At 63.9% G+C, this 27999-nt stretch overlaps 3 protein-coding genes and 1 long non-coding RNA gene across 8 annotated transcripts; 3 read left to right on the forward strand and 1 right to left on the reverse strand.

Moving 5' to 3' along the window:
- The first annotated feature begins 245 nt into the window (after window positions 1-245).
- On the forward strand, window positions 246-14228 carry EEF1D (eukaryotic translation elongation factor 1 delta). Of its 2 annotated transcripts, none has more exons than XM_086695323.1 (8): window positions 246-401; window positions 9356-9476; window positions 9828-9899; window positions 12978-13077; window positions 13155-13255; window positions 13391-13609; window positions 13822-14016; window positions 14133-14228. In XM_086695323.1, the coding sequence occupies exons 2-8, from the start codon at window positions 9360-9362 to the stop codon at window positions 14169-14171; spliced, it is 843 nt and encodes a 280-aa protein (XP_086551449.1). In that variant the 5' UTR covers window positions 246-401; window positions 9356-9359; the 3' UTR covers window positions 14172-14228. The 2 variants fall into 2 exon arrangements, with proteins under 2 accessions (XP_086551449.1, XP_086551448.1); XM_086695322.1 differs by lacking the exon at window positions 246-401 and adding an exon at window positions 6613-7697.
- On the reverse strand, window positions 13504-16350 carry LOC147571763 (uncharacterized). The gene is made up of 2 exons (XR_015246731.1): window positions 16233-16350; window positions 13504-14815 (listed from the first exon to the last, which is right to left on the reverse strand). It is a non-coding gene; the product is annotated as an uncharacterized LOC147571763 (long non-coding RNA).
- On the forward strand, window positions 15542-19371 carry NAPRT (nicotinate phosphoribosyltransferase). Its single transcript, XM_086695324.1, has 13 exons — window positions 15542-15803; window positions 16305-16432; window positions 16513-16595; window positions 16862-16992; window positions 17105-17220; window positions 17469-17665; window positions 17747-17887; window positions 18207-18291; window positions 18394-18474; window positions 18567-18669; window positions 18748-18902; window positions 19050-19157; window positions 19254-19371. The coding sequence occupies exons 1-13, from the start codon at window positions 15578-15580 to the stop codon at window positions 19314-19316; spliced, it is 1617 nt and encodes a 538-aa protein (XP_086551450.1). The 5' UTR covers window positions 15542-15577; the 3' UTR covers window positions 19317-19371.
- On the forward strand, window positions 19307-26692 carry MROH6 (maestro heat like repeat family member 6). Of its 4 annotated transcripts, none has more exons than XM_086695318.1 (16): window positions 19347-19432; window positions 21078-21147; window positions 21510-21665; window positions 21780-21932; window positions 22089-22243; window positions 22806-22923; window positions 23048-23232; window positions 23326-23463; window positions 23581-23695; window positions 23796-23939; window positions 24050-24223; window positions 24360-24527; window positions 24763-24882; window positions 25085-25187; window positions 25299-25364; window positions 25590-26692. In XM_086695318.1, exons 1-16 carry the CDS (start codon window positions 19347-19349, stop codon window positions 26000-26002), a joined length of 2364 nt encoding a protein of 787 aa, XP_086551444.1. In that variant the 3' UTR covers window positions 26003-26692. The 4 variants fall into 4 exon arrangements, 3 of the variants coding, with proteins under 3 accessions (XP_086551446.1, XP_086551444.1, XP_086551445.1); XM_086695319.1 differs by having other exon boundaries at window positions 25522-25900; XM_086695320.1 differs by lacking the exon at window positions 21078-21147 and having other exon boundaries at window positions 19307-19432; window positions 21546-21665.
- Window positions 26693-27999: the final 1307 nt, after the last annotated feature.

The following is a 27999-nucleotide window of genomic DNA, read 5'->3' on the forward strand; positions in this document are numbered from 1 at the left end:
CGCCCCGTGCGTCGCCCAGCCCCGCCCCGCGCCGCGCCGCGCGCCGTCCGGCGCGTGCCGGCTCAGCAGCCCCGCCCCATCCCGGCGAGCCCACTGCACCGGTAGCGCAGGGGTGCGGACGAGCTGCCGTCCTGTTCGCGGCTGCTAGCTCCAGCTTCTCTGGGAAACTGCGAGCCCCGTGGTGACTCCCACTGGCTTCTGTCTTTGCAGCCGCGGGGAGCGTTGCGTCGCGCGGAGGGCTGTGACGGCCAGGCGGGACGTGCGCGGGAGCCGCTTCCCCTGCCGCGGCGCGTGGTGCATCCCTCTGCTTCATTTCCCGTGCGCGGCCGGGGCGACTCTCCCTTTCCTCCACCGTCGCACGCCGCGAGCCCTCCTCCTTGGTCGCCGCGTCCTTGGCTGGCGTGAGTACCGCAGCCCGCGCCCGCAGGAGCGGCACGCGCCGCGGAGGGGCCGGGGCGGGGGCGGGGCGGGCGCCCGGGCCGGGGCGTTAGTGCGGCCGGGGTGCCGGCGTAGGGACGGTGGGACGAGCGCGGCGCTAGGGGCGGGCGCAGGGGGGCGGGGCGCGCGGGCCACGTGGCCGGCGGGACCCCGACTGCGGTCCCGGCGGGAAGGTGGCGGCCGGGAGGCCGGGGGCCGCGTGGGCCCCTCGGTCTCGGTTGGTCCCGGTCCTGTAGCCCTTCTTTTGTCGGGCACGCGTCCGTTAAGCACCTGCTGCACGCCGGTTCTGGGCCCAGCCCTCGCGGAGCCTTGAGGGTTCGTGAGCGCGGGAAAGAACAAGGGAGTGACTGCTGAGTGACTGTTGAGTGACTCAGGAGAAATTCTTAGGGTTCTCGGAGTGGCCGGGAGTCCTGACTTGGATAAGGGTCCCGGCAGGAGGCGACGTTGAAGCCGGTCTCTGTAGGGGTGGGTGACGCCTTCCCGAGAAATGCGCCCCGTGATTGGAAGGAAGAAGGGGGCCAGAGGAGTGGAGTGGGGTGGAGGCTTGCGTGAACGAAGGGCCACCCTTCAACAAGACAAATATTTGTCCGGCTAAGCTTTGGGGCGATCCCTGCCGGAAGGGGAACACCTCTTCGAATTGACTCTGGCGTGTATCTTCTCTGAGGGCTCAGGCTTGGCCCGGGGGCGGGGAGGGACACTCTCAGGACGCTTCTGCATGGGCAGCTCTGACACCCCAGCCTTCTCTGGGTACCCCGAGCCTGGCTGAGCCGCCGGTGAGCTGGCTCACATGGGATTCGAGCGTTCCTGTGCCCTGCCCTGTGAACAGGGAGTCCCAAGAAAGTGTCATCTTGCAGAGTGACTGGCACCCGAGCTGAGGAGCAGGCTTTTTCTGTCACCTCTATGGGGGCAGTCGGTGTTCTGGGCCTCATGCCAGTCCTGGGAAGAGCCTTTTACCGGCCAGAGACAACTGCCCTCTGGAGGATCCTGGTGCAGGGCCACCCCCTCCCCCTCAGCTTTGCCCCTGCGGAGCAGGGTGAGGCTGCCAGGGTTCAGCACAAGTGGGCAAATGTGCTTGAGCAGCGTTTCTGTGAAAGAAGTGTCCTTGCAGGGATGTGTGTGCGCGCGTTTGAAGACTGACCAGAAAAATACCTCCAGCAAGTTGTGCGTTGGTGTCGTATTTTGGGGTTCCACAGGCAGGAAATGCTGGCAAGCGTATTTGTTGAGCCTCCGCCCTGCACCAGTATTTTAAGGTGACATGTATGTGGTCAAAGCAGGTGGTAGCATGGCATTGAAGCTCCGTGCAGGCGATGGAGGCAGACACGGATCCCGGGCTCTTCACCTCCCTGACTCGGGGGCCTCCCTTCTCCGCTCAGTCTTCCAGCTGTGTGAGGCCCGCGTGCACAGAAGGGTTGAGGAAGCACGTGCAGTCCTTGGGGTCACCCCGAGGGAAGGGGGCATAGGCCCGGCTGGTTAGGTTAGACAGGTCTGGTAGGCTGTGGCATCTGAGGCGTGGACGTTGTTGAGCCTGCCCCGGGGTGACCTAGGTAGCTGTGGTGTGAGCCTGGAATCTGAGGGCCTGGGGGGCCCCCTTTCTGCTGCCAGGACAAGCCGTACTTCTAAGCGGGGCTGACATCAGGAGTCAGGTTGGGAAGCATGTGGGGCTGTGGAGTGCCCCCTGCGAGAGTCAAGTGGCATCACCCCGTGCACGTGGAGACGCGCCGTCGGGTAAATTTACCCCTCTGTGTGCCTTCCCCCCGAGACTCACGGTTCCAGGTGTCCCGGCGCTCTCAGACGTCGCAGGTACGGCAGGCTTTGTCGTGAGGAAGACGGAGCTGGCCTGCAGACCTTTGCCCTCTGGGCGGACAACTGGGGGGCTGGTCCGGGGGTGTGGCTGTGATGGGGTGGTGTCCAGGGGAAGGTATCGTTGGAGGGCAGAGTCTGGTGAGGGGCCAGTTCCTCCCAGAAACCTACCCCATTCCGCTAGGCCCCAAGAGACTTACAGGCCCTGGCACCTTGTGAGCGCAGTGCCGGGGGCCACATCCTCGCCTTCCGACCAGGCCGTCCAGCCAGGGGTGTGCTGTGGGGGCCGCTGCCAGGGCCGCTGTAAGAACTGCCTTCCCAGCTCACGTGCTTTCGAGCACGTCTCCACGGGGGTGCTGGGACAGTTGCAGGGGAGGGGTCGTCTGTGGCCAGGACCAGCTCTCCTGCATGGCTCACCTCACCCCGGTCCCTGGTGGCTAGGTGGGGCATGGCCCCTGAGTACCCCCTCCCGTGGGCGAGGTCTCAGCCTGCCTGAGGCTCGGGGGCTAAGTCTTGGTCACGGGCAGCCCAGCTGGGCCCTGCAGTGAGCAAGCAAGTAGACGATGGCAGTGGGCAGGGACGCCTGGGGCCCCCTCCTCCTGGGTCTTCGCTCTGCTGTCCTGGGGCCTTGTTCCTCGTCCTTCACTGTTACGGAGCCAATGCTGTGTGTGTGGAGAGAGCACGGGAGAGAGAGGAGGGTCCCTGCTCTGGCTGGAGGCTCGGATGTTCGTGTTCTCAACGGGGATCATTTAAACTCAGATTTGCTTTTCTACCAGAGAGAGGGGTTTTCAGTTCAGCAGGTCCTCGTGGGACGTGGAGCGCTCAGAGAGCGGGGAGATTGAGGCAGTAAAGGTGGGGGGCACTCTGCCGGCTGTCCTGGGAGATGGAGAGGCCGGGGGCAGGAGAACCCGGCTGCCTGGTTCTGCAGCAAGTGTCCCCGGAGTGCTGTTGGCCTGTCACCACACCGGCTTCACTGCCAGCAGGGCGGCTCACCGCCATGTGTGCAGGTCGACTGCCCAGGGCCTGCTGTGTGCTCCTGGGGGGCAGCTCCCTGTCCTCGCGCCCGTGTCCTTGTGTCTGCCGCACCCGCGGGCACCTTGGACGTCCCTGTCAGTGACTTGGTGCTGCTGCTCTCCTTGCTGCGGTGTGGGGCAGACGCGGGGGCCAAGGGGCCTGGCTGGCAGATCTCTGGGTTCCGGTGAGGGAGCAGCTGGGGGGGCTCCCGGTGCAGGGCGGGCAGGGCGGGCAGGGCTGTCCGCCGTGCCCTGCAGGCTTTCTCAGAGATGGCTTCGTCTGCGTGTGGCTTCCTCGGCTCCTGGACTGCTACCTCTGTCGGATTTGGGGCGGGGCACTTAGTGTTTCTGGTCCGTTTTCCCATCTGCGAAGGGACTAAAAGCCCTGTCCTTTTGTGCACACCGTGGGGACTTTGTGTCTTTGTTCAAGCGTGGAGTGGTGGCGGCTCCCTGCCCCAGCGTGGGCTCTGGGGCTGCTGGGTCCCATGGGTGGTCCTGGTTGTCTCTTGCCTTGTCCAGCGGCCCTGGACTTAGGGCAGCACGACAGCGGGGCCAGGTAGGGACCCCCTCGACAGCTGCACGTGGCAGTGGGGGCACTGAGTGCTGGCTCCTCTCCCCCCAGAGGGCTCGTGCTGGAGTGCGGAGCGGGTGGGAGGGGTGCTCAGACGGGCTTGCCCAGTCCAGCTAATGCGAACCATAGGAACTGCTCGTTTTGTGGTGCAGGGGGTGGGGGGGTGGGGGTGCTGTCCCGAGTGGGTGGACTTGGTCACCTTCGGGGATTTGGGTGGTGGGTCTTTGGTGCTCATCTTCAGTTTGCTCGGCCAAACCTCGCGCCACCTTTCCAAGCACCTTCTGCAGAGACCTTCCAGCCGCTGTGCTGCCCTGACTGCCTCTAACCTTGCTGCTTTCTCTTCATGCCATCCTAGGAGACCAGAGGGAAAGTAAGTACCCACCTGTCCCGTGCCCGGTGTTCCCTTCACCTCAGCCAGGGAGCCCCTGGCCCACAGCGTACGAGGCATTCCAGCGCCTATGCAGGGCCCGGCTTGGCCAGGCTGCCAGGCCTTACTTTCCTTGTCTGCTACACAAAGGAGTTGGCTTTGCTGTCGTTGGGCTTTGATCCTGCCAGGCAGGGCAGCGCGTGGGTGTCTCAGTGCATCCCTGGGTTGAGCCAGGTTGTGCCTGTGGTGGGGGGCACTCCCCGAGCAGGCCGGGGCCGGCGTGCTGGCCCTCCCCTCTGGGCAGAGGACACCGGGGACACCCCCTGCCACAGGCCACACCCCTTGTTCTTGAGAAATCTTCAGAAGCAGTCTCTCCCCGCCTCCCCCAAGGTGTGGCCCCCAGAGCTCTGAGCAGGCCCTGATGTGATGTCAGGAGACAAGGACAGCCTCTAGGCCAGTAGGTTCCAACAGGACTTCACCAGTGGGGCGTCAGCCTAGTGGAGCTCAAGGGGCTGAACCAACCGAGCCCTGGGCCCCTCTGCTGAGGGTCTGCTGGGGGCTTGTTGCCAGAAAGTTTGAAGGGCGGACAAGCCCTGCCTGATTGGCCTGCAGTCCCCTCAGGGACGGTGGTGATGTCACAATGCCTTGCCTCTTGAGCACACGCTCCCCGCCTCTCACCACTGCCTCTGTTGTCAGCCTGGCCTTGGTAAGGACTGCTGCCGGCCTGGGGAGGACGGCACAAGGGGGCGTCCCAGGGGTCTCTCCAGGCCTGGGGCTTCCGTCCTGTGGCTTGTGCCATTAGAGGCCCCCAACACGTCCCTTCACAGTTCAAGGGAGAATCTTCCCCCACGTCTTGAGTGGACGCGGGGCTTACACAGCCGGCATGTCCCACGGGGTCATTAGAATCAGGTTTCAGTTTTGTTTCGGGGTGTCAGGAAAGGGATGTCGATGCTGCTGCAGGTGACGGGAAAGGTTTGCCGCCTTCCCTCTGGAGACCTGGTCTCCTGGAGACAGGGCCCAGCAGGTGCGTCCCCCCACGTAGGCTACTGACTGACCCCGCAGAAGCTGGGATGGTCCTGGGTGTTGGTCATCTGGCGTGGGCGCTTCTGCTTTCGGGAGCAGGGGCCAGAGTCCAGCCTGTGTCTGGACAGGATCTCTGCCAGCTACAGCCATTCCTCTAGAACAGGCCTGTGGAGTGTGAGCTCAGACCACTGGGCACGTCTTAAGAGCAGACTGGCTACTGGGGCTTTCTGGGCTTGAGCCGTTTCTGGCCAGAGGCTGCAGAGGTGGTGGCAGTGGTGGCCCAGACTCCTCTATTCAGATGACTGTGGCCTCCAGACTGGAGGGGACACCACCTCTATTGAAGAGGCTGAGGTTCTCGGCAAGGGTTTGTCCACAGTGGCAGATGGGACACACAGTTCCCCACCTGCCTCCCTCTGTTCTAGGGATGGGGCCCCTCACATCAAATGGTTCTGTGACTAGAGGCGGGTGCCCTAATGACCCTGGGGCCCAGAGTTTCCCACGTGGTCGCTCCTGTATTGCGGGTGCGCCCAGAGGTGGCTGTGGCTGACCCGGAGCCTGCTTGTCACTTGCTGCCTGAGCCGCCAGGCTCCTTCTCTTCCAGATGGTCACTAGCATCCTCCCTGTGTCTCCCCCAGTGTGGCCCCTGCAGGGCCGGGCCCTCCACCCTGTGCTCCCAGCTGCTCCCCGAGACACTAACCCTTGTCTGAGACCCTTGCCAGCTCCCCTTGGAGCATGCGCTGCTGCAGGCGGTGGTGTGGCTGCGGCAGGGGTATGCCACCACAGGGCAAGGTCCGCCGTGGTGGCCTGGCCGTGATGGGGCTGGCCTGGGAGACTGCCGCGTATACTTCTAGAAGGCGGAAGCCCCAGTGCCTCAGGCAAGGTGGCCAGATTTAGCGAAGTCAAAGGATGTCCTGTTAAAATCCTAGATGAACGACGAATAACCCTTCAGCGTAAACGTCTTAAATATTTCGTGGGACGTGTTTATTCTAAGAGTTATTTGTTGTTTATATATCAGTCAAGTTACCTGGGTGTGGTGTGTATTTCATTTGGCAACCCCCTGTGGAGGCTCTAGGGGAGAAGGCTTCTGTGGTTGAAGAAGTTTGGAAACCGTTCTCTAGACCCCTCTGGAGAGCCTGGGCGCATTAGGAAAGATTAGCTTTACAGCTAAAAGAACGCATACGTACGCACATGCATGCACGTCATTGCTTATCGCTTTACTGAGCTTCCCGTGGACTTGACTTCGGGTCCTTGCTTGTGTCTTCCTGGCACCCCCACCGGGGAGCACTCCCAGGCCCGGCCAGCCCTGAAAGTCAGGCTGAGGAGGGGGGCGGGGCGCCATCCCCATGGCCCGCGGTGTTGCAACTGCCTTCTTGTGCTTGCTTTTTAACGCTGTGCGGAAGATGAGGAGCGGGAGAGCCGCCTGTGCCCTGGAGACCGTCTGGGAGGACAAGCAGAAGTATGGGGAAGCCGAGCGGCGTTTCTACGAGCACGAGGCCACACGAGCCGCCGCCACCCAGCAGCTCCTGGCTGAAGCGCCAGCCGTGAACGGGCCTGGGCGGGAGGACGCCGAGGAGGCAGACGCCCCTGACAGCGGCAGCAGGAGCGACCCCAGGAGGAGCCACGACGGAAAGAAGCCTCTGCAGAAGAAAAGGAAGCGCTCACCAAAGAGCTGGTTCGGCCAGGCAGACCTGGCCCTCGTGGGCCTCTCGGCCGACCACGTGTGGCTGGACAAGCCGATGTTCGACCAGGCAGAGAGCTCCTATCGCCAGAGGCTGGCGGATGCGGCTGCCCAGGCGGCCCAGCGGGTTGCCCTGGTCCCCCGAGGCCCCTGCACCCACGGAAGCCAGGTGGCCTGCCACCATGTGACCTGGGGCATCTGGGTCAATAAGTCGTCCTTCGACCAGGCCGAGCGGGCGTTCGTGGAGCGGTCGCAGGCCTCGCTGTTGGCCACAGAGGGGAGTGGCAGGCAGGGGGCTTCTGACACGGGCCAGCAGGCAGCTGCCCCCGATCTGGCTCTCGCCCGCCAGCCCGGCCCGCTGACCGACGGCCAACCCCTGCTGGGCAGTCTGCAGGCGCTGGTGCAGGAGGTGTGGCTGGAGAAGCCCCAGTACGATGCGGCAGAGAGGGGTTTCTACGAGGCCATGTTCGACGGCCACCCTCCTGGGAAGGTGCGCCTGCAGGAGCGAGCTGGCCAGGCTGAGGGGGCCAGGCGGGGCCGCAGAGACCGGCGAGGCCGAAACGCCGTGGGAAGCAAGCGGGTCGGGCCTCGGCGGGTTGACGGGGAGGCCTCCTCTGCCCTGCCCTACTGGTATCTCCTGCACAAAGATGCTGAGGCCCCCTGGCTCAGCAAGCCCACCTATGACAGCGCAGAGTGCCGCCATCATGCCGCAGAGGCCCTGCGAGTGGCCTGGCGCCTCGAAGCTGCATCCCTGGCTCACCGACCTGGTGCCCGGTCTGGCCCGACCATGTCCAGCCTGAGACCCAAGTAGGAGAAACCTGCCGCCTGGGTTCCCGGCCCGGGCTTCCCTGGGCTGGGGCCCTGGCTGCTCTTCTCCCCACCCCCCCTCGCCCCGGCACGGCTCTCCCCAGCACTCCTGGACCCGGCTAAGTTGGATGCAGGAGTGGGTTGGGCAGAGGTGTAGCTTTCTGTTCCTGGGGCAGTGCAGCCTCCAGGGCCACCTCTTGGGGATCACAAGGTTTGGGGCTGTTGAGGGAGGAAAGGGGTTAGCACAGGGCAGACTCTGCTTGGGTAGGGTTTCCCTTTCTGCTGGGCAACTCCCAGTGCCCCTGGCTGTCGCAGGGCAGGGCAGGGCCAGTGTTAAAGGCCTCTGGCCCGAGCCCTGCTGGGAAGACATGGGAGCTGGCACGTCCCTCCTGCCCCTTCTGTCTGTCCTCCCCTACCTCCCGTTCCATAATCACCTCCAGGGTGAGGCGAGTGTCTCAGGCACACCGGCATGTTGTCAGTCGAGTGGTCTATGTCTGAGGGACACCTACTGCATGAGGCTCACTTGCCTTCGGCCCCAGGATGGTTCCATGCAACACCGGCAGTGGTGTCTGGACGCCAGGATCTGGAGAAGGGCAGGGGGAGAGGCAGGCGGCCGGGCAAACGGCAAGCGCGGCAGCGGGAGGGTCCGGGGCGTGGGTGGCCATGCGGAAGGCCGGGCCCCAGGGAGCGGTGCCACCCTGGGCCCCACATGCCCATCAGCAGCCTGTTAGCTCGGTGTGAGCGGCGGGGTGTGGGAACCCGTGTGCAGGAGCGTCCCCATCAGCAGCCTTGGGTGAGTGTGGAGCCAAAACTGTTCACGGTTCAGGGCCTGGCTGCACCTGATGGCTGTGTAGGGGTGGGTGGAGGAGAGTCACGGGGCCCGGCTCCTTTCCTGACACCAGGGGCGCACTCGGTGTGGTCCAGTGATAGCCCGGGGCCCTTGGCACAGAGGATTGGTGAGATCGGGTCCGTTTCTGTCACCGTTGCTCAGGAACAGGAGGGGCCATGCCAGGTGGAGGGCGGTGGGCACAGCCGTGCGGCTCCCGCTCTAGAGCAGCCGTTCTCAAACTTCCAGGTCTCTGGACCTCACACGGTTTCTGTGCTGTTGAGTTTTGTCACGTTAGCAATTAAAATAGAAACGCGGGTAGTTCTTCAGTCGTTGAATAAGAAGTCGATCACGCGTTAACATAATGACTTGTTCCTACGAGCAGCAGTGTTCCCAAGACAAAAAAATTCAGTGAGCAGAGCGGCCTTATTCGACATTTTTGCAAATCTTAGTGGCTTGTTTAACCAGGAGGCACCCGGTTTGTCACACTTTCTTCTGCATTCAGTCTGTTGGTGTGTATTGTCTGATGGACATAATTGTGCCTTGCACAAACGTGTAGTTGGACAGGGAGGACCCCGGGGACCCCCAGGGGCTCCTCACCACACTTTGAGAACCAAAGGGGTGGGAGCCGGGAGTTGGGGGGGGGTGCGGATTACAGACTTGGTTCGGGCAGTGCCAAGGCACCTGTGCTCCGACCTGGACCCCTCGTCACCTTGCACCCTTGGTGTCTGGGCCGTTGTGGGGCACTCACGCAGGCCAGGCCTGGGGCCTTAGGGCACGTACCCTCTCCTCCCAGCCAGGCTGTCTCAGTCTCGCCTTCCCTTCCCAACAGGAAAATGGCTACAAACTTCCTAGCACACGAGAAGATCTGGTTCGACAAGTTCAAATACGATGATGCAGAGAGGCAGTTCTATGAGCGGATGAACGGGCCCGTGGCTGGCTCCTCGCGCCAGGTGGGGGCTGCCCTCGGGGCACCGGGGGACTGTGCCAGCACGGGGTGGGGGTGGGCAGAGGCACGTTCGGCCCCAGCGGCTCTGCTCCAGGCGCTGGTGGTGGGGTCTTTGCGGGTGCGTCCCTGGATCTGCTCGAGATGGGACGGGGCACCTCGCCGTGTCAGACCAGCAGGCACACCGGTGCCCATCAGGACGGGGTGTGGGCCTCGGGGCCGTTGTCATAGCTCCTTGCCATCCCACTGAGCCTTCGGTTCTGTGCAGCTCTTGCTGTCTGTAAGGGTTCGTTCCTTTTTTTCCGCTAAAATTGTTCTAACGGAAAGAAAAAAGCGGTTCTTTCTGCACTGTCTATAGGAGAACGGTGCCAGTGTGATCCTCCGTGACATTGCCAGAGCCAGAGAGAACATCCAGAAATCCCTGGCTGGGGTGAGTACCTGCAGGCCCGCATCGGCACTGCTGCCCTCCGGCCTGGCTGCACGCCTCCCCGCTGCCCCAGTACCCCGGTACCGCTGCGATCATTTGGGCCTCAGGAGCACAGTTGGGGCGGGGCGCCCAGCACGGTGTTCCCGCCCCAGCGGGCTTCGGTGACTCAGACTGCCACAGGAGCCGACGGCATCCGTGCTGCTGCCCGGTGGTCACCCAGGACTCCCACCTGCTCTCACCCTGCCTGTTGCTGTGGCGCCATCCCCAGGCTGGGCCTGGGGGCCTCCTCCCTGCTCTGCACTCTGTGTGGGGAGGAGTGGGAGAGGCCTTTTTCTCTTGCTTCCTAGGCCTTGCCTCCCTGGAGAGATGGGTTCACAGGATGGGAGTCCAAATGATAAAATTTGAGGCCCAGAGAGGGGCCGTCCAGCTGCGTTTGGCCCCCGGGTCCCAGATTGGGTCACAAGAGAGGAAAGCAGGTCCATGTTTAGCTTTGTCCCCAGCCTGGCTGGGCAGATGTCCCCAGGAGGAGACAGACCCGCTGCTCCGCCTTCTTAGCGAAGTCGAGACCTTGTCCTCTCTCTAGGACACATGGTGTCCTGTCCTTGAGGGTCGAGGATCAAGCAGAGTTCTGCTCCTAGAGACTTTAGGAGAGAATCCTTTCCTTGGCTTTTCCAATTTTGAGAAGCCGCCCACATTCCTTGGCCTGTGGCTTCTAGCCATCAGAGAATCCTGATTGATGGCTGTTTCTGTTACGTTTCCTTCTCCTCTGCCTCTTGGGTACACGGAGCCTGGTGATGACGCTGAGCCCACCCACATAATCCAGGAGGATTTCCCCATCTCCAGAGCCTCCGCTTCATCACGTGCGAAGTCTTTTTTGCCATTTAGGTCACCTTTTTACAGGCTTGGGGACGACTACGTGGGCACCCCCACCTGCCCAGCTGCTTTGGCTATACTGGCTCTTGGGCCATAGGCTGGACAGCTGGGAGGGGAGGGTCCCTGCTTGGGCCAGGCAGCCGTGGGGAGGAGCTGGCGCCAGGTGCGTGGGGTGCGAACCCCCAGAAGGCCAGGGTGCCCAGTGGCGCTGAGGTTTCTGGGCCACAGGAGCCCCCCCTCTGGCCCTCAGGGGGCCCTGGATGTGTTGGGGTCGACCTCTGGCTCCGGGTCTTGGGGAAACCATGTGGGCCCGCTGGGAGGGCTTGGGGGAGCCCCTGTGTGCTGGGGGTGGCACTGCTGGAGGCCAAAGCATCAGAGACCAAGAGCTTAAATGGATTCCTTTCTCAGTCTGCAGGCTAGAAGTCCAAAGTCAAGGTGTGGGTAGGTTCTGAGGCCTCTCCTGGTTTTCCTTTGCCTTTACATTGTTTTTTGTGTGTCTGTATCCAAACTTCGTTTTATAAGAACACCAGTCAGAATTCGGGCCACTCTCCCGACTTTGTTGTAACTGGATTAGCACCATAAAGACCCAGTTTCCAAACAAAAGCCCCTGTTCTGAGAGCGGCACGAAGTTCAGAGGAGTATCGTTCAACTGCTAATGGACCGGGAGGGACCTTGTTGACCCAGCCCCAACGCTTGGGTTTGGGCTCGATAGGGCTCAGCAGACACTGGGCCTTTAGAACCAAGGGGTTCCTGGGAACCGTGCATGCTGCCAGGGACAGGGTCGGAGATGGGGTCGGAAAGGTCTGGATTCCAAACCCTGGCATGTGGCACTGTCCTCTGAGGCTACTACGTGGCTGGCTCCTTATGACGCACCGTCACAGGCTAGGATTAGGGTAGCCTTGGTCTGCCTTATTGAGGCTGGGGTTGGGGCGGGGGGGGGGGGGGGGCTAGACTCCCTGGTGAACAGGAGGAGGATGGTCCGGGCCTCGAGGGAACAGGAAGGTCTGGATTTCATCCCTATCTGATGGAAACTTTTGGAAAATCCTAGTGAGAACGGCATTGCAAGCTGGGGTGCTGGGGAAACAGGTGGAGAGGAGGCCATGTGGCCGCAGCCAAGGGTCGGGCGAGTCCGGCACGGGTCTCCTTTGGCAGGGAGGTGGGGGGGGGGGTTGGGTGTGGACACTCACGTTGAGCTGAAAGGAGGGGAGTGGTGCCAGCCACTCCTGGCTCCAGTGCTCTGACCCCAGCTGCACAGCAGCATCCCGTTCCACCTTTGGCCAGCTCTACTAGGAGCCAGACGAGGGAGCTGCTGGGTCACAACGGGTAGCACTGCCCTCCGGTCCCTGGGGCAAGGAAGCCAGGCACCTGTCTGCCTGTACTTCCTGGAGGTTTTAAGCTTGTCTGGGCTCCGGGGGTACACAGAACAGAGGAGGAAGCCACGGGGCTGGTTCTGTGGCTGCTTGGCAGGTGGGCTCCGGGTCCAAAGTCTTCATAATTGGACACAGGGAAGGAGGGGAGGGACAGCGGCCCTCAGGGAAGGGCCAGGTACACTCCGTCCTCCTAGACCATTCTATCAGGGTGTGTAACTCGGGCGTGGACTGCGGCGCTGTGCTGAGGGGCTCCCTGGGTGGCACCGCTGGAGTTGGGTGATAGGGATTCCCAGTCAGGGAGGAACCAGAGGGAGGCTGGCAGGCAGGATGGGGCCCCAGGTCACTCAAGCCTTTCGAGGGCAGGCTTGGTGAGCCAAATGGCAGGTGCGTGGCCTGGGGGAGGCAGGGTACTACGTACGGAGTGGGCGCCCCCTGCAGCAAGCACTCCTGACTCCCACTGGCTCCTCAGCTGCCCTCCCAGCCTGCTTCCAGTTCCCAGCTGCGCTGCCGGGCCCTGCTGTGTGGCCCAGGCCGCTCCTGGAGCTTCCTCCCACCCGACTGTGGCTGTGGGCCCCGCAGTAGCTCCGTGCTGGGGCTGCCCTGGGCGCTGTGCCTTCCGCTTGGCCAAGGACGTCGCTCACTGCTGTCCTGCTTACAGGGCCTCCTCCCACCCTCGGGTGCAGTGTCACAGGTGGACCCAGTGGGCTGACAGGAGCTGCTTCCTAGCGTCCAGCAGTTTTCCCACCTTTCTTGGGGCCCTGATTCTCAGTGGCTGTGACTGGGGGGAACCCTGGAAGCAGGCAGGGGTGCAGAGTCTCATTCTCCCCCTGCCTTGCAGAGCTCAGGCCCTGGGGCCTCCAGCGGGCCAGGCGGAGATCACAGTGAGCTCGCCATCCGGATCGCCAGCCTGGAAGTGGAGAATCAGAGCCTGCGAGGCGGTGAGGCCCTGGGCCTAACGGGTGGGGCACCGCACCCAGTCCCCGCCGTCTGACCAGCGGCCCCTTTGCTCCTGCAGTGGTGCAAGGTCTGCAGCAGGCTGTCTCCAAGCTGGAGGCCCGGCTGAGCGCACTGGAGAAGAGCTCACCCACCCACCGGGCTGCAGCCCCACAGACCCAGGTGCGCGCCCTTCTCGGGCCCTTTGGGGAGGGGGTGGGGGGTGTTCCTGTCCCCCTCCCCGCCACAGCCTCTTAACCAGGGTGCAGAGCTGGGGCCCCGGGGGCGGGGCCCTCAGCCTCCCTCTCCCAACGGCAGCACGTGTCCCCTATGCGCCAAGTGGAGCCCCCTGCCGGCAAGGCGGCCACCGCCGCAGAGGATGACGAGGACGATGCCATCGACCTGTTTGGCAGCGATGACGAGGAGGACAAGGAGGCAGCCCGGCTGCGTGAGGAGAGGCTGCGGCAGTACGCGGAGAAGAAGGCGGGGCGGCCCGCGCTGGTGGCCAAATCTTCCATCCTCTTGGACGTCAAGCCTGTGAGTGACCCCGCCCCCGGCCTCTGCCCCTGGCCCTGCCCCGGGCTCCCGGTGGGCTCAGCGAGCTGGCCGGGAGCTGGCCGGGTTCAGCCGAGAGGAGAGCTGCGTGCCCTCTGTGCCCTGGGGGGCGAGGGCAGGGGCCGGTGAGGGGAGGGGCACTCCCTGGGGTCTGCAGGCTCCTGACCCAGCCTCTCCACCCCTTGATCTCCCAGTGGGATGACGAGACAGACATGGCCCAGCTGGAGGCCTGCGTGCGCTCCATCCAGTTAGACGGGCTGACCTGGGGGGGCTCCAAGCTGGTGCCCGTGGGCTATGGCATCCGCAAACTGCAGATTCAGTGTGTGGTAGAGGACGACAAGGTGGGGACGGACCTGCTGGAGGAGGAGATCACCAAGTTCGAGGAGCACGTGAGTGGCAGGCCCCCAAGGGAACCCCTGGCCTGGTAGGGTGCTGGAGTGGGTGGGTGGGTCTTTGGGAACCAAGGCCCCACTTGACCACGGGCCTCCCTCCTCCTCCTCCTCAGGTGCAGAGTGTGGACATTGCTGCTTTCAACAAGATCTGAGCCCCAGCCTGCGGCCGTGGGGTGTGGGGCCCTCAGCCATTAAAGACGGAGATTCCACTCTGGCTCCTGTCCTGGTCTGGGCCCGGTGGGTGGGCACATTCAGGGAGCAGCACTGCTACACCCCAGGCCTCAGACGTGGCCCGCACCTGGGTCGTGTCCCACCCAGGCCCCTACACCCAGGAACCCACGGCGCCAGTGCCGTCCTCCCCCTCCTCGGTTTCTCCACGGCATTCTTTTTTGTTTTCAAGTGTATTTATTTTGAGTGAGTGGGGCTGAGGAGGGGAGGGACAGAGGGAGGCAGGGAATCCCAATCAGGTTCCGTGCTGTCAGCATGGAGTCCAAACCCAAGAACCTGATAGATCATGACCTGAGCTGACATCAAAAGTTGGACACTTGACCAACTGAGTCACCCAGGTGCCCCGTCTCTGCCGCATTTTGGTGTGTGACTGAACCCCGCCTGCCCTCTCCCCTCGCTTACAAGTGCCGCGAACGGTTCAAGCTATTGAGGCAGAAACAGCATGCGTGGCTCCTTCCTTGTGTGGGTTGCTGGCCCTCCAAGGCCCCTGAGGCATCTCTACTCTGCCTTCTCTGGGTTCCATTCCCAGCCACGCTGTCTCCATGGGGGCTAAAGTGTCCGCCTGAAACTGTCCAGGAACAAAGGTCCCAGTGGCTGACCGGGCCCTGCTGCTGTGACTACATGGGCCCCCCAGGTCTGACCTGTGTGACACCTGCCAGGCCTCCCACCACATCCAGGGACAAGCTGGGCTGCTTTCCTTAGATGCGGCCGGTCCCTCCCTCGCTGGAGAACTGGACTTTGGACAGGCCCATGGTTAATTCGTGCCCACTGTCCCGCGTGGGCAGTATTTGGGCCACTAGTGGCTTCTCTCCAGGACTGCTGGCCAGTGTGGCTGGTGAGACCACCGTCCTCACAGTTGGGGAGAAATGAATGGTGTGGGCTGTGGCATGTCACAGCTGCTGTCCTCCAGGGTGCCGAGCCACAAGGGGAATGGACTGGCCCCCTTGATGGTGGGGACCCGGCAGGCTACCCGTTCACCGCCTTGCTCTGTCAGCACCCCACTGGTTCCCTAAGCCGTATGGTGTGGCACCACGTACGTGCCCAATTGGAGCAAGTTCTAGAATCCCCTCTACCTGCTGCCCTGCTCTGGGCCTGGGCTGGTGTGCAGTTAACACCACTTACCCCTCCGCCGGCGGGTGGGGTGGGGTGGGGGGAACCCCAGATCAGACCAGGCCCCTAGGGGAGGAGGGGCCCCTCCGCTGACCCGCCCCACCCGTTTCCGCGTTGGGGGGGGGGGGGGTGAGGGGTGGGGGAGGGGAGGCTCCGGGCGTGGGGAGCGGCGTCACGTGGGCCAGGCGGGGCGCGGCCAGAGTCCGGGCGCGGGGGCGGAATGGCGGCGGAGCGGGACCCCGAGGCGAGCGCGGCGGCCCGGCCGCTGCTCACCGACCTCTACCAAGCCACCATGGCGCTGGGCTACTGGCGCGCGGGCCGGGCGCGGGACCAGGCCGAGTTCGAGCTCTACTTCCGCCGCTGCCCCTTCGGCGGCGCCTTCGCCCTGGCCGCGGGGCTGCGCGACTGCGTGCGCTTCCTGCGAACCTTCCGCCTGCGGGACGCAGGTAGTAGCCCCGCCGTTCCCGGCCGGCCCCCCACGACCCCGCCAGGACGCCCCCCACTTGATGAGCTGTCCCCGCCGGGACAACCCACCTCCTCGGGCCCCAGCGAGCCCCCCACGATCCGCAGAGCCACCTGCTACCTAGATGACCCGCCCTTGCCAGGACACCCCACCCCGGCCAGGCGAGCCCCCACGACCCCCAGGACACCTGCCACCTAGATAGACCGCCCCCGCCAGGACAGTTTCCCACCCCACCCCACCCCCAACTCCCGACCTGGCGAGTCCCTGACCCCTCCAGGCCACCTGCCATCTAAGCCAGCTCCCCCCACCCCGCCCCAGGCCTGATGAATCCCGGACAAGACTCTCGCCTGATGAGAGTCTTCCATGGCCCAACAAAGGCCCCCCAAGGCCCCCTACAGGCCCCTTTCTTTACCGCGGTCCCAGCCCCGACGAGTCCCCACGGCCTGCGCTGGCTGCAGCCCACGAGGGCCTCTGTCACCCCCAGACGTGCAGTTTCTGGCCTCGGTGCTGCCCTCCGACACGGATCCCGCATTCTTCGAGCACCTTCGTACCCTCGACTGCTCCGGTGTGACGGTGCGGGCCCTGCCCGAGGGCTCCCTCGCCTTCCCCAGCGTGAGTGCAGGGTGAGCGGGGGCAGAGGGGCGCGGGACCGAGCGGGCCGGGCGGCGCCCAGCTGACCACCCTCCCCGCAGGTGCCGTTGCTACAGGTGTCAGGGCCACTCCTGGTAGTGCAACTGCTGGAGACGCCACTTCTCTGCCTCGTCAGCTACGCCAGGTGGGGGGGGCGGGGGGGCCGCCGGCCGGAGGAGCCCGGGGAAGGCAGGGCCCCGGGAGAAAGAGCGGCGACTTCCGGGGGGGGCGGGCCTTTGGGAGGGGCGTGGCTCCGTGGGTGGGGTGGGGCCCCTAGGCTCTGTGGGTGGAGCGCAGGGCCCTGGAGAGCGGCTTCCGGCTCCCACTGTGGAGGGCCTCAAAGAAGGCCGGCGGTGCCGCGGTGACTTCCGGACCCTCACCGCAGGTCCCCTGCTCCTTTGCCCCCCACAGCCTCATCGCCACCAACGCTGCGCGGCTTCGCCTGATCGCGGGTCCGACGAAGCGGTTGTTGGAGATGGGGCTGCGGCGAGCTCAGGGCCCCGATGGAGGTCTTACGGCCTCCACCTACAGTTACCTGGGCGGTAAGAGCCCAAGGAGGGAGACAGGGGTCAGGGAAGGAGGAGGCCTGCCGGAAGCCCTCTAGCCAAGTCTGACGCCCGACTGACGCCCCCGCCCTCCTGGCCCCTGATGCAGGCTTCGATGGCAGCAGCAACGTGCTCGCGGGACAGCTGCGGGGGGTGCCCCTGGCTGGAACCTTGGCTCACTCTTTCGTCACTTCGTTTTCGGGCGCTGAGGTGCCCCCTGACCCGGTTAGCATCCCTCTCTCCTCCGCTGCCCTCCAGAGGGCAGTCCCGGAAGCCAGTCCTTGCCCAGGGGAAGGAGGGACTGCCATGCCCCGCCCATCTGAGCCACCCTAGCAGGTAGCTGCAGTCCTGCGCTCAGAAGCGGGCAGATGGTGGCAGGCATTACCCCTGCTTAGACCTCAGCCTGGGGGAGCCAGTCCTCACCCTGCTCATCCACTAAGGGTTGTCCATCCTTCACTCACCCGTTTCCATAGATGCTGGCTCCAGCTGCCAGTCAGGGCCCCAGGGTAGACCTGGCTGCATGTGTGGAGGCATGGCTGGAACGCGTGTGTGCCCATCTGGGGCTAGGGGTGCAGGAGCCCCACCGGGGGGAGCGGGCAGCCTTTGTGGCCTATGCCCTGGCTTTCCCCCGGGCCTTCCAGGGCCTGCTGGACACCTACAGTGTGCAGAGGTGAGGCCCAGGCACCCCCCTGGGTGGGCTCTGCCTGAACACCTATGGCCCCTCCACCAACCCTTCTCATCTTGCTGGCAGGAGTGGTCTTCCTAACTTTCTGGCAGTAGCCTTAGCCTTGGGGGAGCTGGGCTACCGAGCCGTGGGCATAAGATTGGACAGCGGTGACCTTCTGCAGCAGGCCCAGGAGATTCGTAGGGTCTTCAGGACCGTTGCGTCCCAGTGAGTCCCCTGGGAGGGGTTGTGCCTGCTGAGAGACCCTGTTGGGGGCAGGAGTGTTGGGATGGGGCAGAGGGAGGGAGGGAGGGATTTGCTCCTCCCAAATTGAGGAGCTCTGATCTGGCGGCTACCACAGTGGAGACATCGGGGCTCTGGGGGGAGAGGTCGGGGGAGTGGTTCACCCAGGGGCTTGTAAGCAGAAGGCAGAGCCCATGTGGCTGAGGCCAAATTCTCAGGTGGAGAGGGTGGGGGGAGGTGCGTAACTGAGAATAGAGAATGACCAGGTGAGGCAGGAGACCTGAGGGCTGTCCACCCGTCACAGGTTCCAGATGCCCTGGTTGGAATCAGTCCCCATCGCGGTCAGCAACAACATTGACGAGGAAGAGCTGGCCCGGCTGGCCCAGGAGGTGGCTGGCGGGCAGTGGGGAGCAGGGGCAGGGGTGGTTAGGAGGGCTCTGGGCCTGCAGATGTCAACCAAGCTCAGTGCCACCTTGTCCCTCCTCCTCCAGGGCAGTGAGGTGAACGTCATTGGCATCGGCACGACCGTGGTCACCTGCCCCCGCCAGCCTTCCCTGGGCTGCGTCTATAAGGTCAAGACAGGGTCTGGGGTCCAGTGGAGTGGGCCAGAGGGGTCATGGGTTTGGGGGGAGATTCCCATGGTCCCATGCACTTGTCTCTGCAGCTGGTGTCTGTGGGAGGTCAGCCCCGAATGAAGCTGACTGAGGACCCCGAGAAACAGACACTGCCTGGGAGCAAGGCCGCTTTCCGGCTCCTGGGCTCCGATGGTGAGGCCCCTCCCACTCCCCCACGGCCCTCCTCCTCGAGTCCCCAGGCCCCCCACTTTATTCCTGCTGCACACACAGGGTCTCTGCTGATGGATGTGCTGCAGCTGGCAGAGGAACCACCACCCCAGCCTGGCCAGGAGCTGAGGGTCTGGCCTCGAGGGGCCCTGGAAGCCTGTGTCGTGAGGCCTGCCCACGTGGAGCCCCTGCTGAGACTCTGCATTCAGCAGGGACAGGTAACTGCCTCTACCTGCTCCCTCAGTCTGCACGGTGAGCCTGAACTGAGCCCTGGCACCTGCTCCTGCCCCCTGCCCCAGCCTCTCCCTTCCCGCTGCCCCAGCTTCATGGGCCTCTCTCACCTCTCCCCTTCCCTCTCCCCGCAGCTGTGTGGGCCTCTCCCATCTCTGGCTGAATCTAGAGCCTTTGCCCAGCTGTCCCTGGGTCGCCTGAACCCTGAGCACAAGCGGCTGGAACAGCCCACACCGTACCAGGTAGATAGATGCCCGCCCCCCCCCACATCATTGTCACTTTGCCTTGTGTGCCCTCTCTTTCTACAGCCACCCGTCGATTCTCTCTTTTCCCTGTAGGTGGCGCTGTCTGATGAGCTACAGGCCCTGGTGGACCGACTGAGTACAGGAGGGTCCTCGTGAGAACTGTGGTGGAGACTGCCTGGAATCAACATGAGTCACTCACTGTCCTGCACAACTTGTCCCGTGTCATTTCTTCACTCAGCCTGCCACTCACTTGACCCCCAGGGCCTCCAAGGGTGGGTTGGAGTCTGGGGTCAGAGCACGGGGTCATGCTCCCAGGGGAGGCCCAGGCTCTGCCAGGGTGGGGAGGCTGTCCTGTGCTGAGGTCTGAAGGTCGCAAGGAGTTAGGCCAAGGCTGGGGAGTGTCCAGGGCTTGGGAAGCTGGACTGGGGGGGGGGGGGGGGACAACGCTATGGGGAAAGGGAGGCTTTGGTGCCCACCCAAGAGTTGTTGCAGGCAACTAGGGAGGCGGAGCCACAGGGCAGGGACGGGTGCCAGAAAGAGGGTCTTGTATCCAGGCACGGCCCCAGACTCCCCTGCCAACCAAGGTCCCCGCCCCGGAGAGGTCAGCAGGGCACCCCAGCTTCCAAAGCCAAAGAAGTGCAGGTGTCCCAGGCCACCGCTGTGGCCAGGCCTGCAGGACTCTGCCACTGGGGACGCTGGGCTCACGGGCTGCACCCAGCCGGCTCTCTCCAGGCCCTGGCATCTGTCACAGGGTCAGCAGGGCCTGGGCCCCAGGGGAGCCGGCTGCTGATGCAGCAGCCTTGCAGAGAGAAAGGCTCAGGGGTGCACATGAGAGCCCGTGAAGAGATTCAGGGTGCTGGGCTGGCCTTGCCTCACGCACACGAAGCTGCTCAGGCTTCTGCCAGCTTTGGCAACTTGCGTTCCAGAGAAACCACTCACGAGAGACGTTCTAGGCTCTGGGGGAAGTGGGGCAGGGGCGCCGGGCGCCTCTGATTGGTCCGGCACAAGGTGGCAAAGGCAGGCGAGGGCGTGTGGAGGGGAGCGGGCTTCCCGGGGGTGCTTCCTAGAACACTTCCGCCTCTCCAGGTATCTGACCAGACTGGCTTTTCTGGATCCCTAAGCTTAGGCCAGTGCCCATGTCACTGGGTGAGGATGACAGAATTTAGGGCAGAGGCCCTGGGGAGCATGAGGCTTCGAGACACACAGACTCACGAACACCCACGTGGCAGAACACACCCACCCCAGGTTCCCACAGGTCAACACTTCTCAGATGGGCACTTCCCAGGCGCCAGGACCCGGGGGGCCCACCTCAACAATGGCAGTCACCAGCAAGGGCACCTGGGAGGCGGCCTCTGCTCCAGCCCGAGGTTGCCTGAGCTGGGAGGTGGTGACGGCTCTCCCAACCATCCTCATCCCCCAGATGTCTGGCTCCGTGGGAATGCAATGGGGACAGCCCAGTCCCTGACCCCAGGCCCTGCCTGGACACATCTGCTTCTTTTTTTTTTTTTTTTTTTTTTTTTTTTTTTTTTTTTTAATTTTTTTTTCAACGTTTATTTATTTTTGGGACAGAGAGAGACAGAGCATGAACGGGGGAGGGGCAGAGAGAGAGGGAGACACAGAATCGGAAACAGGCTCCAGGCTCTGAGCCATCAGCCCAGAGCCCGACGCGGGGCTCGAACTCACGGACCGCGAGATCGTGACCTGGCTGAAGTCGGACGCTCAACCGACTGCGCCACCCAGGCGCCCCCACATCTGCTTCTTTAGGGCTGAATCAGGCAAGGCTTTAACTTAGGATTGGGCCCAGACTTCTGGTCCCTGCTGGGGCTTCTTCAGGGCTGGGCACACTTCCACGAGGTCTCCCCGCCCAGAGGGGCTGGAGGTCAGGGGTAAAGGGCCCTTCTCCCCCTCTCCTTGTAGATCCACATGCCAGGGCTCTTTATCCCTTCCCCAAGACCCTGGTGGGCTGAGCCAGATCCCAGACGCTCAGGTATCAGGCTGGCTACTCGCTGCCAGCAGCAAGGGCAGGAGGGCCCTTCACAAGCCCCTGCTGTGTGCCACACCCGGGCACGCCTCGGCGTGGCTCCCCAACCCCCCACACGCACAGAGCATGAGCTCACAGGCATGCGCCACCACGCCTGTCCTGGGTCCTGTCTGCCCAGGGCCAGCTTCTAGGTCAGGCCCGCGCATGACTTCCGGGGAGAACCAGTGGCAGGTGCCGTAGGCTGGGTCCAGCTGAGTAGCTTGGGGTGTGCGGCAGCCATGGCTTGGGGGGTATGGGGCAGGGCTCGGGGGGGCCCTGTGGGGGCCCTAACCCTGACAGCTCTGGCTGAAGAGATCCGGGCCAACCAGGGGCAGCCCCCAGGACCCTCTTCCATTGACCCTCAGCCTGAACCTGAGCTTGAACCTGAGGCGGAGCCTATGGGTGTCACTGCCATCCCCACAGCCCGCCCTGTGCCCTGCTCTCTGCCCAGGGTGCAAGAGCCAGCCCCCAAGGGGCTCTATCAGGTGAGTGGTAAGGGAAGGGGGGCCGAGGGGACCACAGGGAGGAGGCTGGGGAGGTGCTGGGGAAGAATTGGGAGAGGCAAGGGGACTTCGTACATCCCACCCACCCTGCTCTAGGACCCCCCAAGTTCCTGGGAGGAGGGGGCCCTGGCTGACCTGGCATTGTATGCGGCTGCCTGCCTGGAAGAGGCTGGCTTTGCGGGGACCCAGGCAACAGCCCTCACACTGTCCTCAGCCCTGGAGGCCCGGGGGGAGCGTCTGGAGGAGCAGGTGAGCCAGCACCCCCTCCCTGCCCCCAGGCTCCTGCCGTGGAGTCCCCAGGTTGGGGGATCCCAGTGAGCAGCCTGTCAAGCTCTCTCCCTTCGGGTGGCACCTGTCCAGGGGGGTCCAGAAAGTCTCCCACTGACGCGGGCTCCCTCACGCCAGGTGTATGCCCTGGTGCGCGGGCTGCTGGCACAGGTGCCCAGCCTGGCCGAGGGGAGGTCCCGGCAGGCGGCCCTCCGGGTACTGAGTGCGCTGGCCCTGGAGCATGCTCAGGAGGTGGTGTGTGCGCTGTTGCCCAGCTCGCTGCCCCCGGACCGGTAAGCCGCCTGGCCCAGGCCAGCCCCGCGTCCCGAGGCACCACGCAGCTTCCTTCCCTCTTCCAAATTGGCAGCAGTCTGGTCCTGGAGGGGCAGGCTGTGGAGAGGGCCTCAATTCCCTCCGTGTGACTCCCGCCCTCCACCTACCCCCCCACCCCCCAAACCTCGGGGGCCTGCCTTCTCCCTCCGGGTCACACTAGGAGCCCAGCCTGGGGGTAAGCTCCAAGGTGGGGTCAGCAAGCCTGGAGCCCCTGGCTGTGTGGTTACCCTGCCCCAGGAGAAGTTCTCTCTGGTTTTACTCTCCACAGTGATTGTCTCCACTATCGGGTCTGTTTCGGGGTTGCTGGCCCGACCAGGTTCTGAACGGTCCCTGCCAGGCAGTTAAGGTTGCAGGTTATTTCTTCACTGATGCTGGTTATCTTGCTTCTCTGGGATTTGGGGGTGGAGTGTCGGGGGGGGGGGGTTTACCTACTCTCCCACGTGGGAGTCCCAGTGGCCACCTCCCACCCGGCCCCGGGGACCCCCCACATCAGACCGAGTCTCGGGCGCTCCGCACCCCCAGGGTGGCTGCTGAGCTGTGGCGCAGCCTGAGCCGAAACCAGCGCGTGAATGGGCAGGTGCTGGTACAGCTGCTGTGGGCACTGAAGGGCGGAGCCGGGGCCGAGCCGGAGGCACTGGCGGTAAGTGACTCCCTTGGGGCCCCGGGGGGCGCCCAGCGCATGCATGATGTTCCTCAAGCATCAGCCGCTTGTCCTGGTCCCTGCTCCCTGCACCAGAGCCTGAGATGGGCTGCTTGTTCCACAGGCCACTCGTGCCCTTGGGGAGATGCTGGCTGTGTCCGGCTGCGTCGGCGCCACTCGGGGCTTCTACCCACACCTCCTGCTCGTGCTGGTCACACAGCTGCACCAGCTGGCGCGGTGCGCGTCCTCCCCTGACACCCCCAAAGCTTGGACCCCATCGCACCGAGGGCCGCCACACAGCCACGCCAGGTGAGGGCACACACCAGAGCGGAGTGAGGCCTGGGCCGGTGCCCTCCCGGCCCTCACCCCCCCTCCCCCCTCGCTGCCTGCCCCCACCTCCAGCTGCGCTGTGGAGGCCCTGAAGGCCTTGCTCACCGGGGACGGCGGCCGCATGGTGGTCACGTGCATGGAACAGGCTGGAGGCTGGAGGAGGCTGGTGGGAGCCCACACCCACCTCGAAGGCGTCCTGCTGCTGGCCAGGTGCTGGGGAGGGGGTGGGGGGGGAAGAGGCAGGGGCAGGAGGCGGGTCGGGCGGAGACGTCTCCCGGGGTGAGGCGCCCAGAGGAGGGAGAACGCCCGTTTCCGCCCCATTCCCAGTGCCATGGTGGCCCACGCGGACCACCACCTGCGAGGCCTGTTCGGGAACTTGTTGCCCCGGCTGCGCAGCGCCGACGACACGCGGCGCCTCACGGCTATGGCCTTCTTCACCGGGGTGAGCCTGCGTCCACACGGGCGGTGAGGGGTGACCGTAGACCCGGCCTCTGGGCGGTGCCTGGGGACCTCGAGCATGCTGACCCCGCGTCCCCGCTCAGCTGCTGCAGAGTCGGCCCACGGCAGGGCTTCTGCGGGAAGAGGTCATCCTGGAGCGGCTCCGCGCCTGGCAGGGCGACCCCGAGCCCACCGTGCGCTGGCTGGGCCTGCTCGGCCTAGGCCACCTGGCGCTGAGCCGCGGGAAGGTGAAAGCCGGGGGCCCCGGGCGGGGCCTGGGCGGGGCCTGGGCGAGGCCTGGGCGGGGCCTGCGAGGGGCCGCCCACGAGCTCCCTCCCCCTCCCCCCCCCCCCCGCAGGTGCGGCACGTGAGCAAGCTGCTGCCCGCGCTACTGGGCGCGCTGGGCGAGGGCGACGCGCGGCTCGTGGACGCCGCGCTGGGCGCGCTGCGGCGGCTCCTGCTGCGGCCTCGGGCGCCCGTGCGGCTGCTGAGCGCCGAGCTGGGGCCGCGCCTCCCGCCGCTGCTGGACGACGTAAGCCCCGCCCCGCCAGGCTGCCTCCCCGCCCCTCCAGCCCGCCCGGCCTCAGGCCTCTCCAGACCCCCTGCCAGACCGCCCTTCTCCCTGGACCTGGGTTCCCGGTGTGCCCTGACCCCTTCCTCCCACGCAGGCCCGGGACTCGGTTCGCGCCTCGGCTGTTGGACTTCTCGGGACGCTGGTGCGGCGGGGCCGGGGCGGGCTCCAGCTGGGGCTCCGCGGCCCCCTGCGGAAGCTGGTGCTGCAGAGCCTCGTGCCGCTGCTCTTGCGCCTGCAAGATCCCAGCAGGGACGCCGCTGAGGTCAGCTGCCCCCCGAGACTGTCCCGCTGCTGTCCCCATCCAGCCTTCTGCATCCCCACCCTGCGCAACTCCAAAGAGTTCTACAAGGACGTCAGGTGCAGGTGTCAAGGGCTCCTAGCTTCCTGGTCTTTCCTGGACCACCTGCCCTGGGCTCCTCCACCCCTCGTCCTGGCTACACCCCAGCCACCTCTTGCCTCTCCCTGACCCCTACCCCTGCTCCCTTCGCCCGTCCTAGAGTTCAGAGTGGACCCTGGCCCGCTGTGATCACGCCCTCCGTTGGGGCCTGCTGGAGGAGATGGTCACCGTGGCCCACTACGACAGCCCTGAGGCCCTAAGCCGCATCTGCCACTGCCTGGTCAGTAGGGGGAGCAGCCACTCGGTCCCGTGTACCCCAGGGCCACTCTCCCAGCCAAGGTGGTGGCAGGTCTAAGACCTCAGGCCCTGATGCCGTGCCTTGGGGGTTCGCCAGGGGGTCCCAGCTCCTGGGCTCACCTTTGCCACCTTCTCTCCATATGGGATTGGCCCTTCCATACTGCCATAAGCCTGTCTGTCCCCAGGTTCAGCAGTACCCGAGTCACATCCCCAGCTTTCTGAGCCAGACCCAGGGCTACCTGCGGAGCCCGCAGGACCCCTTGCGCTGGGCAGCTGCTGTGCTCCTAGGTGAGGCAGGACTGGAGTCACACTGTCTCTTGAACTCAGAGTTCTGGGAGCTGGACCGGCCCCTCCCTGGTGGGGCCTGGGGCCGGCACTCACTGGTTTGCCTTGGTCCAGGCTTCCTCGTCCATCACACAAGCCCCAGCCGGGTCAACCAGGACCTGCTGGACTCCCTGTTCCAGGGTAAGGACCCAGCTCGCTGGCCAGGGTTGGGGTCCTAGAGAGGCTGTGGGTGCTAGGACGGAGTGGATGGGAATGGATGGGTGGAGGGCCAGGAGTCTGGGGTACTTAGCGGTTCTGAGAGTCTTGCAACCCTGCCCGAGACGCCCTGTCCCTGCAGACCTGGGGCAGCTGCAGAATGATCCAGAGCCAGCCGTCGTCGCCGCGGCTCAAGTGTCCGCCCAACAGGTGGCGCTGCTGGCCCGCGCACAGCCGGGGCCGCGCCTCCCGCGCCTCCCGCGTCTCCTCCGCCTGGGCCTCTGGCGCCGCGCGGGTCCCCACCGACCCCCACCAGTCTACGCGAGCAGTCCATTCCAGCCCCGGAGCGTCGTGGGCCGCTGGGGCTGCTTGGGATCCGGCTGTGCCTGACCCCAAGCCAGCCCGCAGGGTACCTGGGTCTGAGGCAGGCACCGCACTGCTCTGTGGTTCATCCTGGGTGGGGGGTGGGGGGAGCGATCCGCAGAAGAGGCTCCGCTCCAGGGGCCCCTGGACCCGGGACCAGATGCTGTGAGCAAGCCCCCTCCCCCTCTCCTGCACTCAAATCCTCCAGGCCCAGGGCCACGACGGCCTGTGAGCTGGGATGGAGACGCCTCCTGTCCTGAGTACTGTTTCAGCTTGGGTGAATCCGTCCCCACTCAGGCCAGACCTGTTGCTCTCCAAGCGCCCAGGAGTGTGCCCCCACCTCTGCCAACTTCAGCCTGGGCTCCCGAGCTGGGGTCTGGTTGGGGACACTGTGAAACTAGCCCAGCCCGGGGAGCTGGTGCCCTGGCAGGCTGCCTGCTCTCCGGGTCTCTGTCTCTGCGCACAGCCTGGCTCGGGCTCCCCTGCCTTCCTTGGCACCCCTGCCTGGCAGCCCATCATCCTCCATCATGTGTCCACTCATCACCGGCCTGTCCCCACATCCCCACACCCTCACCCCTGCTAGCCTGCCAGACCTCACCTGAACCTTCTCCAGGAGGTTCTCCGGACCGCCCCACGGGACACCACAGGCTTGGGATGATACCTGTGGGCTCAGGTGTGGGGTGCCGACATCTGCACCCCACTAGACGCTCCCCCGTGCCCTGTGTGGGCTCAAATGATGAGAGCATGACCGAACATGCAGAGAAACAGCCCCTCTGTTGTGACTGAGCCTCTCTGGGCCGTTCAAGGCCCTCCACCTAGCCACTTCAGAGAGGCCTTGGTTCGCACAGCCTTTTGGAGGGGCTGGGAGCAGTCCCCCCCAGACTGGAGACCCCTGGGGTCCTGTCCACCCACTACAGAAAGTGTTTAAAATAAACACAGGTGGATTTAAAGACTCTGGCGTCTTTCTGGAGACTGGGTCTGAGCCAAGGATGAAGTTCTGATGACCGTGGCCTGGTCCAACATTGCGCTCAGGCTGTGGTTATAGATAAGGCAGCGTGTAGCCAGGAAAGAGGGTCAGCCAGGTTCAGGGTCCAGGCTTGTGACTCAGGGCTTACCTTGAGTCAAAGAGCAAGTTTGAGGGATGCCTGGGTGGCTCAGTTGGTTGAGCATCTGACTTCGGCTCAGGTCATGATCTCGCGGTTTGTGAGTTCCAGCCCCGCGTCGGGCTCTGTGCTGACAGCTCGGAGCCTGGAGCTGCTTCGGATTCCACGTCTCCCTCTCTCTCTGCCCCTCCCTGTCTTACGCTCTGTCTCTTTCTCAAAATGAATAAACATTAAAGTAAAAACATTAAAAGGAAAAAAAAAGCAAGTTTGGGAGCTCAGGCAGGAAGGAGCTGGGGTCTCTCTTTAGAGCATTTCTAGGGCCAGGCAGGGTCAGGCCAAGGCCATGTGTGGTTTGGTGTATTTGTTCAGAGCCTCCAAAGCAGATGCCAGAACAAGGTTAAAGTGCGTAAAACCTTGGGTTGCAAGGAACTTGTTCTGCAAGTGTTCCGCAAGACAAGCAAACATTTCTAATAAATTTTAACTTGACAAATGAACGATGTCTTGCAATACAAGTAGTATGTGATGCTGAATGTCACATGATCATAACTGAGCCAATGGTTCTCTCTCTCTCTCTCTCTCTCTCTCTCTCTCTCTCTCTCTGTGCAATTGTGGCCCATGCTTGGATGCTCGGTCTCAGGCTGCAGCGTTTGACAGAAATCAGTGATTTTTCAGAATGCCGGAAGGTGCCTGTCACTGGAACTAGTGTATTTTTCGTCACTTCAAAGCACCTGTGGACAGTCCTTTGCTTTTCCAGACAAGCATGAGCTTAGGAATGCTTTGCCTCATTCTAGGTCAGGCTGCCTTAGATAGAGACCCTTTCCTCTGCTGCTGTTGAGTAAGAAGTTGCTGCGGCCGAGGTCAAAGAGGTTTTTGCCTGCTTTCTCCTCGAGGATTTTGACAGCTTCCTGTCTTACGTTTAGGCCTTTCATCCATTTTGAGGTTATTTTTGTGTCTGGTGTAAGAAAGTGGTCCAGGTTCATTCTTCCGCATGTCGCTGTCCAGTGTTCCCAGCACCACTTGCTGAAGAGACTGTCTTTATTCCATCGGATATTCTTTCCTGCTTTGCCAAAGATTAGTTGGCCATACGTTTGTGGGTCCATCTCGGGGTTCTCCGTTCTGTTCCATTGATCTGAGTGTCTGTTCTTGTGCCGGTA

The sequence above is a fragment of the Puma concolor genome, chromosome F2 (genome assembly GCF_028749965.1).
Source record: "Puma concolor isolate L17-30 chromosome F2, mPumCon1.1.hap2, whole genome shotgun sequence".
Lineage (NCBI taxonomy): Eukaryota > Metazoa > Chordata > Mammalia > Carnivora > Felidae > Puma > Puma concolor.